The 12,727-nt window shown below is 44.5% G+C and overlaps 1 protein-coding gene across 1 annotated transcript in view; it reads left to right on the top strand.

The window, feature by feature from the left end:
* The window catches only part of CDX1 (caudal type homeobox 1), a 32,339-nt gene extending 20,439 nt beyond the window's left edge, over positions 1–11,900 (top strand). The window contains exons 2-3 of the mRNA XM_083728708.1: positions 9,779–9,924; positions 11,627–11,900. Of these exons, the coding sequence (XP_083584834.1) occupies positions 9,779–9,924; positions 11,627–11,830 (350 nt within the window). The 3' untranslated portion in view covers positions 11,831–11,900. The remainder of the gene's footprint in view (positions 1–9,778; positions 9,925–11,626) is intronic.
* The last annotated feature ends 827 nt before the right edge of the window (positions 11,901–12,727 follow it).

Consider the following 12,727-nt stretch of genomic DNA (forward strand, 5'->3'; position numbering starts at 1 on the left):
GCATCATTTGTACGTAAGCCAGGATGTGAATCTTCATCCACATTCTGCATCAACTGATCAGTTTCATTTATGGTTTAAATATACTCTTTTGTTATTTGGGAGTACATAAATATTGCAAATCAATAAGTATGATGGGAGTGGAGTGAGGGAGCAATGAGACGTCAGGGAACACACCTGCAACCTTGCAAACAGTTTTGCATTCTGTTGGAAATGTGTGCAAACCATTAACAAGAGGGTGTATTTAACGAGAGTGAAAAAAGACCCTAATGTTTGGCTGAACACAGGTGTAAATCCATTTCTTTTTTACGTCCATGATCTATTCAGATATTGATATACTGTAATTGGTTTACACTCTGGTGTGCTGCTCCAGGCATTAACGCAATCCTTTTGTTTTCTTTGGGGACATCTTGCCAGCAGAGAGTAGATTAGGTTATGCAGATTAATTGGGATAAATCCTGGCCCCAGAATAGCAAATGAAACAGAACAAATCCTTGGATCATGACTAAATTAGTACTTAGGTGTTGATTGTTTTAGGTAAAAAACCTGAATGTGTATCAGTGTGTGTATGCATGTGCATACACTCAAAGGTGATTCCTTTTATGGTTCGTGTAGCATATTAAAGCAGTTCCCTTATCTAATGATAGCTAAGTTGAGCCCTATTAGGGTTACACATTAACAATAGCAACGATGCCTTCCCTCTATACGGACATTAGCCTCCCCTTGATCCCCATTTTGAACTTCTTGCCTCTGGCCTCATTAACAGGTTTATTTGGGCTGATCAAGGAGGTCATTTACCTCCCATAATTGTGACAAGATTGTGGATGGGGGCGGGAATTCAAAATAAGTTAGCCCTTCTTATCAGAAGATAGTCAGGTGGTGGCAATAAAGTTTTCAAATATTAAAAATTGGACAATTGGGCTCAATGCCTACTATCAGGAAAAGTGGTTTAATGAATAAAGAATAGGAGTTAATTGGAAAGCAAAGATAGCAGGAGAGCTGCCTTTGAAGTTAGGGATTAGGGCTGAGCGATATCTGGTTTTCAACATCACAATATTCCACCAGCTAAACATCGGGATATTTCAATATATCACAATGTTTGAAATAAGGCTGAAACTATGTAGAGGTGAATGTGGTAATGCCCTGGCAACTGCTACTACTTACGGGTCTAACTCTAAAACTGATAAATGTTTACTTATCTTTAACATATTGTTAAAACTGTTATGTTATAGTACTACTGTACTGATAATGTTTAAATTAGCACATTATCTCTAAAACTAAAGCTGTAGAAGTAATTCAGTAGCTTAGATATCAAAGGTTAGGTGAGAGAGTTTCCTAAAAAAATAATTACATTACTAAACAAGAAAAAAGCCAATTCACAATCACTGTCCCAATTTTAGATATTCCAATATATTTCACTATTGAGTCTTTGCTGAATGTGTGCATCCCACAACACCAGTTATTAGATTGTTAATTTCCTTTTCTAAACCAGGCCAAAATAGAAAGAAAGGAATGAATACATTTTAATAGAACAAAAAATTGCTAACGAGGAATGTGCATTTCTTTTATAAACCAGGCCAAACCAGAAAGAATGGAGAAAATTTTACAGAATAAAAAATGATTAAACATATATATTTTTGCAAGGAAAAATATTTTTGCACAGTGCTTTAAACATATTTACAAATATATGAAAGCAAAATATGAAACTATAGCAACTAGTGGTTAAAAACAGGTTCTTAAAAACAACAAACAAACAAACAAGTTTTAAAGACACCCACAGTTTGACGTTCTGCTCGAATCAGTAAAACTAAAACCTATTCAAATATGAATTTTCTGACAAAATTGTCTCTGGCTAGATTTTAGAAGTGGGTCTTACCACTTTATCATCAGAGGAAGAAGGAAGTGCCTAAATGGGGAGGGTTTGCATTCAGATAAATAATATATTTGCGACAACTGCATGTAAAAATGTTGTTAATTTTTTCCATTGCAGATTATATTTTGTTTAAAAAAGGTGCGTGGAGGGAAGTATTCTAGGCTCACATTCTTCAGTCAACCTTAGAAGGGATGTGAATGCCTATGTAAAATGGGGCATGGCTTTGCTGAGCCTGGCAAACTGTTCTGGTAACGCCTATATTTACTGTCCATATTACCAGCAGAACATCCTCTTAATGGACAACTGAGCATGGTGGAAACAAGAAAAAATAAATCAATTGATGTATGGATGATACATACCGTATTTTTCTGTGTATAAGACAATGTTTTGTACGATTGGTGGTCAGGTGGGTGTGCGATTGTTGGCAACCTGCCCCCCTAAAAAAGCTCAACAATTCCAAGCAATCACCCCCCATTTCCTTAATAAGGGGTCCCAAAAATAGGGGGGTGTCTTATATGTGGGGGGCTGTATACACAGAAAAATACAGTATATAAAATCTGGCATGAAATGCAGTATTACCATACAGTGGAATGTTGGATTGACATTTAAGAAAATTGTAAGTCATGCTGTTTAACATGTACATGAAACCGCTTGATGGGGTTACACTCCCTCTGAAGGAGCAGGTACAGTGGTACCTCGGGTTACATACACTTCAGGTTACATACACTTCAGGTTACAGACTCCGCTAACCCAGAAATAGTGCTTCAGGTTAAGAACTTTGCTTCAGGATGAGAACAGAAAGCGTGCTCTGGCAGTGCGGCAGCAGTGTGAGGCCCCATTAGCTAAAGTGGTGCTTCAGGTTAAGAACAGTTTCAGGTTAAGAACGGACCTCCGGAAAGAATTAAGTACTTAACCCGGGGTACCACTGTACATAGCTTGAAGCTCAGGTGGCCTCAGTGGTGTAGAGTACCTTCCATCACCTTCAACTGATGGCCCAGTTGCATTCCTATGTGGACAGGGATAACCTAATTTTTGTCACCTATGCTCTGGTAACCTCTAAATTAGATTACTGAAACACATTATGCTTGCTCACTAGGGCAAGATGGTTTCAAATTTCACCGATCCTGGCCAGACTGCACTGGCTAACAGTTTCCAGGCCCATTTCAAAGTGCTATAAAGCCTTAAAATGCTCAGGACTTCCTCTCTTCGTATGAGCCTACCTCGACCCTGAGATCATCCTCTGAGGCCCTTCTTCGTGTGTCTCCTGCATGGGAGGTCCAGAGGATGGCAACACAAGAACAGGCCTCCTCATATGCAGAATGCTCTCCCCAAGGTGGCTTGCCTGGCACTGTTATTACATCTCTTTAGACATGTAATCATTACTCTATAATCAGGCCTTTCGCTGATTAACATTCTATGGCCTTTAAATGAGTTTGTTTTGGGGGGATTATTGGTTTTGTTTTTGTTTTCAGTATGCATTTTGTGTTCTCATTTTGTATTTTTATGTTGTGAACTGCCCTGTAATCTTTGGATGAAGGGTGGTATACTACTACTACTACTACTACTACTACTACTACTACTACTAATAATAATAATAATAAATAACAGGTGTTCAGAAGCCCATCATTTCTGTCTTTCTCTTTGATAATCATTTCAAATGACACAGGCAACTCCCTATTTACGCAGGGGTTACGTCGTTTTTGCCATATTCGCACTCTTTGGGGAACTGTTTTTGCCTCTTTAGGTGCCATTTCTGGGTTTGCGGCAATGTGGGCGGTCACACATGACTTGATTGTGTGTAAATAGGGAGTTGCCTGTTGAAGCAAGTACACAGAAACCTGTCACATGAAATGATTTAGGTATAGTTGTCTTTTGTATCCAAACTACCAATCTTCCATGCTTTCTGCTCAACACACATTCCACTAATACAGGGGAATTCCCACTTATGTGGGGGATTCTGTTCCCGGCTACCATGCGCATCAGCGGGATGTTCTTAAGTCCCTTCCCCCCCCCCCGCCCCCTTTCAGCACTGAAAATAGTGTGTGTGTCAGCAGTTGCATGTGTGTTGATCGTGCATGAGTAGGAAACGCCTGTATGTCAGAATTCGCAAATTGTAGCTGGTACATTTTACATTTTCCCTTTTTTCCTAATAGCCCTCTCCCCACAAACCCATCAGATAACTTGGAACTGATATAGTAATTGTGTTCACTCTCCACTCAGTCATTAGGTTTTTTCCTTCTGTTTATGAATCATCCGCATTTCTGTGCTCTACACGTATTTGCTAATTATTGACATGGATGAGTAATGCAGCTAAGCCAGGGGTTGCCAACCTTTTAGGGGCCACAGGCACATTTTGAATGTTGAAAGTGCCATGGGCACCACCCCCTCTGGTTATTTCTCCCCCTCCCAACCAGACAGAAAGCAGATCTGTGTAAGCATGCACATATTCTTTGCTTTCATAAGTGGTCTGAGTAAATGTCAGGTGCAGTAGAATTAAAATGGATCCTCTGGAACTTGCAGAATGTGTGACATGGTTTAATGGTGATCTTCAGGGGATTCATTGAAAAATTAGAGTAAATAAGGATCCGTGTCTCAGATCCATGTTTTTGTGTCATGGCAGTGCTGGAAAACAGTGGATCTGTAGGGGGTTTCCAATGGATACAAAAGTGATCCATGATTTGATGGTGGCTTGGGATATGTGTGAACCCATTAAAATTATGAAATTTCAAGAGGATCAATTTTACTGGATCTGATTTTGTGTGTGGCACGTGCACCTCCTCCCACTCTTTGTCACACTTCACCCTTTCTCTTGACTCTTGTGGCACAACATTTTCTCCTCTCAGCTACCCTCAAGTCTCCCAGATCCCTCCAGTTTCCCTCCTTAGCCTCCCTGCTTCCTCTCTTTCCCTCTTGGTTACTCTGCTTCCTGTTAAGCTGCCCAGAAGCCAATCTGAGACTCAGAAAGCACAGAGCTGAAAGAAGTGGCGAAGAGTGCCACTCTTTCAACTTCCTCCTTCAGTGCTATGTAGTTTTTAGGAGGGTGAGGGAAGATAACCACTCTGGCTACTTAATAAAGACAGTGCAGTGAGACGGGGAGGGGATTAAGAGCTTTCACAGGCATCAGGGGAAGTCCTCCAGGGTGCTGTTGTGCCCATGGGCACCATGTTGGCAACCCAGAATGAAATAATATATAGGCTGTATTGTTTGTGGACTCCTCTTTAATACTCCCCTGCTTCCTTCTAGTTCCTTTGAGTGACAGAATATTCAGATTATTTGACACTACTTAACAGCCTGATCCCATGCAAAGTTAGACATGCCTAAACCCACTGATTTTCTATATGCATGGGATGGACTGTTAATCCTATTTGGCTGGCTGATAAAATAGATTAGAAAAAATGAGTTATCAAGTATGAGTAATTAACGACAAAACAAGCACGCAGACCTTGTGTTTCTCCAGTTAATTGGGGGCTGGGATGGGGAGGTAAAAATCCTATTTAAATTCATGAAATGTTTGAAATTGAAAGACAAAGTCATGAAGAGTGTTGTAAATGTTCTAGTGAGATGCCCATCAAATGGGCCAGAGGAGGGAACATATTTCAGAAAGTGGTGATATAGATGGACTGTAGCTGAGTGTGCTGGCGGGTTGTGAGTCAACCTCCACTAAGTTTTCCCATTCTTAGGTGGGTTTTGGACACCTTTCTTTTCCTCTGCATCTTTTTCCTCCAGGCTTGCCCTCCTATATTGTAGCAGGGCTCCTGTGCCTTTAAAATGCTGCATGTCCAGCACAAAAGTAACAGCTGCTGCTGCTACCCTCATCTATACACTCTTTTTCTTCTATGTAAAGCTGGTGTTGTAGGAAAAGAGCAGAGGGTGAACTTATAGTAGGAATGGGAGAGCATAAGATTGTGGGTCCCAAATATCAATCAGGTTGCTTGACTGTTTAGGTTACATCCCATTTGGATTACTGCACTGTGCTCTATGTGGGGCTGGGGGGCTGCTTTTGAAAAGTGATCAGAAACTTCAACCAGCTCAAAAAGCTGCAGCAAGATTGCTGGCTGGGGCTGGCTATAGGGAACATACGATTTCCTTGCAAGAACAGCTTCACTGGGAGGGAATGCGAAGGTGCTTGCACTCTCTAAGACAGAGGGACCGACGCAGGAATAAGATGGAGGGCTGGTTGCATGTGCGCAACGTCATGACGGCGGTGTCACGCATGACGTCACAATGTTGTTTGCGATGCCTGGATGGACGCTGTTGCGTGCAACATCCAGGCATCACACAGCATCTCTCCCAGGAGAGACACATGGCTCGGGTGCGCTGCAGGCCCCACGGTAAGTGCCACCCCCTGGGTGAGTGGTACCCAGTGCGCCCCCCAGCTACGCCTCTGGTGAATCCTCTAGGGCCTGTTGTGAATCATGGAGGCCAGTGTAATCAATACCTGTTTCAGCAGTGAGCACACAGCAAAATGGCATTCATGCAGGCATCACGAGAAATACTTGTGTGGAGAGGCACATCGTGGAAAGCCAGTGAGAGCCAATGTGGTACAGTAGTTCTCGGACAGTGCATTGTCCCTCCCATACTGCTCACTTGACTGTCTGGATTAGTATGTAAATAAAATGCTGTAATAACTATTGAGAGCCAGTGTGGTGTAGTGGTTAAGAGCGGTAGACTCGAAATCTGGTGAACCGGGTTCGCTTCCTCGCTCCTCCACATGCAGCTGCTGGGTGACCTTGGGCTAGTCACACTTCTCTGAAGTCTCTCAGTCTCACTCACCTCACAGAGTGTTTGTTGTGGGAGAGGAAGGGAAAGGATATTGTTAGCTGCTTTGAGACTCCTTAAGGGGAGTGAAAGGCGGGATATCAAGTCCAAACTCCTCCTCCTCCTCCTCTTCTTCTTCTTCTGAACTGAAGTCAATGCTTCCTATTTATACTCAGAAAAGAATTTGGCCTACTTTTGCTAATATACTTCAGCAGCGCCAGGGCCAAAATCTGGTGCTCGACATTTGGTGAGCAGCTGGAGATAAGCAATTGCAATTGCCAAGCAGAATTCTCACTGACAACTGATGTTGATCCCAGGCATTAAAATTAATGAGCAAATGCTCTGGATTTCTCACCCGCTGGGTGCTGGTTTCAATGCCAATCTTATTGGCAAAAGTTAAGGAAAAGACAGCTAACAGACATCTGCTCTTCTCTGGACTGGTTCCTGTTCAGTGGACTGAGATTCCTATTCAAAAGGATGTTGATATCTTAAATGGTCCTGCCTGATGTTTTGGACAGAATTTATTTATTTGCTGTTGAGAGTCAAATGGTCATACGGTACTCATGCACTGTGTCACCTTAGAGCCCACAAACCCCATAGTTCCCTCGTGGGGCTTCCAAGCCTCTGGAATAATGCAGAGGTGTAGAAAGTTAATTGTGAGGACTGTTGCAAGATTACACAGCCTCATTTCCATTTTTGTTCCCTACTCCACTGTGCACAAGAGCTCCATTGTACATGACTCACAATTAGTCTGCAGGGGTCCAAGCTGGATAGCTGATGTGAATGTCAGGCTGCCCACAGAGAACTCTGCTCAGTTAATTTCTGGTGGATTTAAATTAAATTCATCTTTGAATGCTAACAAATTGAACAGGGTGCTTGGGAGACCCTGCAATGGTTAATTAAATATATGAATTGTTTCTATTCTTGAAATTACTGCCTCTTCTTTTAGGAGTGAATGTTGATCCTTATGCAACCTACCTGGCACCATCCATGCACAAAAGGGAAAGTACCAGCAGATCTACAGAAATAAATAAGAAAGGGGGGGGGACTCTAAGAGGGTGGGAACCGCAAAGCAGCCCAGTGAGAGCAAAATATGCACAGTGGCCACAACAATTGCTGACTGACAGCTGCAGGAGAGAGATGGAAGAAAGCAGAAAAATGAGTGAGAGGGAGAATTGGATGGAATATTGTGGATGAGAACAATGGCTGGACTGGAACCCTAAACAGGAGCACTGCACATGGCTACGTTTTGTTACCAGTTCCACTTGTACAGTTGTTTTATTACTCACAAGGGTTTCTAGATGGCAACAACACAAAACACACACAGGGTGGCACACACCTTTTGTGTTGTCTTAAATCAGTGTTTCCCAACCTTTTTTGGGCAAAGGCACACTTGTTTCATGAAAAAAATCTCGAGGCACACCACCATTACAGCCCCGTGACGTCAGCGCGCAGCGTCACGCTGGGAGGGACGCACAAAAGTGTAAGTTTCAATTTTTTCCCCTCCCCCTTGCCTTCCTTCTGTGCCAACCGCCAAAAAGCCAAGAAAAAAGCCAAGACTTTAGGGCAGCAGGTCGACACGGAAGAAGCTCCTACCTAAGGACAGGTGCGACGGCCGTGTCCTCTTCTGCCACACTTGGCAGCCCTGCCTCACGGTCATGACTCCCACCCTGATTTCTCCCCGCAGGTCGAGCGGCACAGGCAGCCCAATGTGTCCAGCCCAGACACAAGCCCCGCTTCCCCACTCTAGATCCTGAATGCGACCAAGTGCTCTGGACTCCCGAGCAGAGTGGGAAAGAGGACTCGCATCTGGTAGCCTCCGGGCTCCTCGCCTGCTCAAGGGATGGCATTGCAGGCAAGCTGCCGGCCGTCGCCATCGCCGCCCCCTCATGCGAGTGGACCTGCCCGGAGTGGTGGGCCGGGGGAGGCTCGCTCTCTGTGGGGATGTGGCCCGCACGCGCGGCCCCGCTTCCTCCTGCCCAGGGCTGAGCTCCTTACCCGCGATCTCGGTCTCGCGCACGCGGATCCCACTTATTCCAAAGCTCGCGCCACTAGCCGGGGCTCTCACACCGTGCCAGGGCGAGGCGGCGCGGCCCACTGACGTCATCGCGGCTCGCCGCCGCCCTCGACTTCCCTGTTCCCTCCCCTCCCTCGGGTTGCCGTGGTTACCGAGGACTGCAAGCTGCTCGGGCGAGCGTGGGGCATTAAGTGGGAGAAGGAAAATTAAAATTAAAACTCGCCCGAAGGCCGCCTCTCCGGATATCTTTCGAATTTTTTAATTTTTCCCGCGGCACACCAGGCAACGTCTCGCGGCACACTAGTGTGCCGCGGAACACCGGTTGGGAAACACTGTCTTAAATAATGTACAAGCTAGCCTGATTTGTGCAAATTCCACAATATGTAATCCCCTCTCAGGGGTTTGCCCTCTGTTTGCATTTGTCTCTTGGGGAATGGACACTTGCTGCCATTACGGGGAAGGAAAGGATGCGTACGATGTGGAAATGTCTCTTAGTGCACTCCTTATAGACAGAGGTTTCTTTGTAAAAGTGAATTGGGGCACAGAAACAACATGACTTCCAATGCCAATGGCAATTGCTAGGTCACACCTCAACTACGTGAACATCAAGTAAGAGCAAAACAGGGCACATCAAGGGAGCGACTGCAGCTGCTAAGAACGTGCTGCTGTTAAATGGGAGGCCTGAATACCTCTGAAGAATGGAACACTAGGATGAAGAAATGTCAACACTGGCAATCAGAGAAAGCTGCGTGGTGTACCACTGAAGAACTGGAACTGATATGTATCTTAACACTTGGCCAAAGTACAAAAAAGCGTACATTTAAGAATACACTTCCTGTAACTTTAAGAAAACTCTATAGCTAGAAGTTTTAAAAGGCACAACATGAAATACGAATTTTAACTCAGAGAAACATTCCATCTCCACTACCGCTCCTGCCATCCTCCACCAGCTTACCACTTTTCCATTCCCCGCCTCTCCTGTCCTCCTCCTCCTTTTCCCATTGCTGCTTTCTTCAATGTTGTTGTTTAAATTAATGTACTTCCCTTCATCAGATGACCACAAGACGGTTATGGCAATACATTTTCCACATCCCTTCTGCTAATTCAGTGTCTTACTGTTTGCTGTTTATTAGGGAAGACCAGAACGAAAGACAAGTATCGTGTTGTCTACACAGACCACCAGCGCTTGGAACTAGAGAAGGAATTCCACTACAGCCACTACATCACCATCCGGCGGAAAGCAGAACTGGCAGCAACGCTGGGACTCACCGAGCGGCAGGTTGGTACAGAAGGGTCTTGCACAGGAGTGGCGGGTCCTGTTGGACTCCCAACTCCAATCAGCCCCAGCTAGCATAGCCAATGTTCAGCAGTGGCGGGAATTGGGAATCCGGCAACAACTGGAGGGCCACAAGTTCCTCGCCCCTCATGTAGCAGGATCACAAACCATCACAAAATGTAATGAGCATCTCAGGCACAGATGCCAGTGCAAATGTTGAGGATAAAGACTGCAATCTTATACACACTTACCTCGAAATTGACCCCACTGAATACAGTGGCTTAAAGGTAAAGGTAAAGGGACCCCTGACCATTAGGTCCAGTCGTGACCGACTCTGGGGTTGCAGCGCTCATCTCGCTTTATTGGCCGAGGGAGCCGGCGTACAGCTTCCGGATCATGTGGCCAGCATGACTAAGCCGCTTCTGGTGAACCAGAGCAGCGCACGGAAACACCATTTACCTTCCCGCCAGAGCGGTACCTATTTATCTACTTGCACTCTGATGTGCTTTCGAACTGCTAGGTTGGCAGGAGCAGGGACCGAGCAATGGGAGCTCACCCCATTGTGGGGATTTGAACCGCTGAACTTCTGATCAGCAAGTCCTAGGCTCTGTGGTTTAACCCACAGCGCCACCCATGTCCCATAATACAGTGGCTTACATTTGTGTAAATACGTATAGGATCAGGCTGTGAATGTGCTTCATGGTTGGTTATCCTCTGTCTTGCTTGACAGATTTCAAATGTAGGCTAGATACCTACATAACTGTTTTTTAGTTAGGTGGTCCAGGTTGGTGGGTAGTGATAGGCCAAGGAAAACGTGGTCAGATGATGAGCCCTTTATAGCATTGGCATCATTCACCTGCCTCAGTGTAGGTCCCACTTTCCTCCTCACTGCTTGACTATGACTGAATAGTTCTCAGCAAGAAACCTTAATGCTCAGCTATTACTATGTGGAACATAAAAATGACACGGAACATTGGAAGTCCCCAGAAAGGTATCTGATTGCAAACTATTAGGGGCATTAGAAAACAGCAAAAACATCCTAAATGAATTCTTACCGTTATGTATCCATTTTGCCTCTGCTCTGAATCATGCCATGCTCTTCCCCTCTCAATTCCTTTTCATCTCTGCCTTTCCTTGGCCACTATATATTCTTTTACTTTGCCTGTCCCCTCATTTGTCTTCTTTCTGTAACTTGAACCATCTCATAACTACAGTACATACACACATCATTTTATTTGTATGCCACTTTCCATATTTCAAACCATGCTCAAGGCAGCTGACACCACGAAAGAAATCACGTAATTACAAACATAACAAAACTAGTCATAAGCGATAAATAAAACAACAAAAAAGACACAACCAAATTGAACAATTTCAACATAAGTCATAATGCATTTAAAAATATAGTATCAATAACACTAATACTAATAAAGATTTGTATCAATAACAGCACACACACCTGAACAAAACCCCCTATGCACAGCCCAAGAGTCTTTTCAGCAGCCTCAACTTTTGTAGATGGAGTCAGTCAGGGCTCCGCTGTCCCACGCGAGGTGAAAAAGGCTGACAAGACAGGGAGCACGTCTTCCTGGACTCACAGTGAAGATGGTCTTGTCCTGGGCATCCATCTCAATCCTCTTTCTCTCCCATCTTCCTCCTTTATATTCTATATGGCCTTTACCACCTTCTGCGTTTGTCTCTGCAGGTGAAAATCTGGTTCCAGAACCGCAGAGCAAAGGAAAGGAAGGTGAACAAGAAGAAGATGCAGCAGCAGACCCAGCCTGCCAGCACAACCACACCGACTCCTCCAGCAGTTGGCACCCCTGGTCCCATTGGAGGCATCTGCAGCAGCACTACCAACCTGGTTTCCTCATCACCAATGACTATCAAGGAAGAATTTATGCCTTAAACCCAGCCCTTCCAGTTGAACTGCATATAAACCAAAACAGCAATACAGTGGTACCTCTAGTTAAGAACTTGATTCGTTCTGGAGGTCTGTTCTTAACCTGAAACTGTTCTTAACCTGAGGTACCACTTTAGCTAATGGGACCTCCAGCCGCCACCGCGCCACCGGAGCATGATTTCTGTTCTCATCCTGAAGCAAAGTTCTTAACCTGAAGTACTATTTCTGGGTTAGCGGAGTCTGTAACTGAAGCGTCTGTAACCTGAAGCGTCTGTAACCTGAGGTACCACTCTATACGGATTAACCACAAGAATCAGCACTAGCTGGCATACTCTCGAAACTTACACAGAGGCAATGCTATCACTGCTGAACCAATGAAGCCATTTCCTCTTTGACCCACTGGGTTATTTTCTATGATACCACTGCAGGGGAGAATCATGGACTTATTCCTAGGAATAGAAGCAATAGGCTCCTTATCTTTTCTGTACTTTTCTTTGGGAATGACTTGCTCCTGTTGAAAAATATTTAAAGAGAAAAGAAAATGCAAGCATGGATGCTTTGAGGTTGGGGGGAAGAAACGGACAACCAGGGTACTTAGGAAGTGTTTCAGGAGCATTTGCCAGTATCTGGCATCTGACCACAACCAGGCCTTGATATCTTGGCCAGAAGGACTGAGCTTGTCAGGTCAACTATCCAAAGCCAACTCCAAGCCATCACAGAAGCCCATCCACACTAGGCAATGGAGGTCAGGAGGCCAGTGCCATACACCTGAGTTACAGTTGATATTTGTAGCACTAGGAGCAAAAGTCATTTAAAAAGCAAATAAATAGGGGCCAAGTATGCAAGAGCAAAACAAAAAAAATTGAGATTAAATGCTGACACATACAAAGCAATGAAAGAAGC

This window comes from Podarcis gaigeae (genome assembly GCF_964106915.1).
Source record: "Podarcis gaigeae genome assembly, chromosome: 2".
Lineage (NCBI taxonomy): Eukaryota > Metazoa > Chordata > Lepidosauria > Squamata > Lacertidae > Podarcis > Podarcis gaigeae.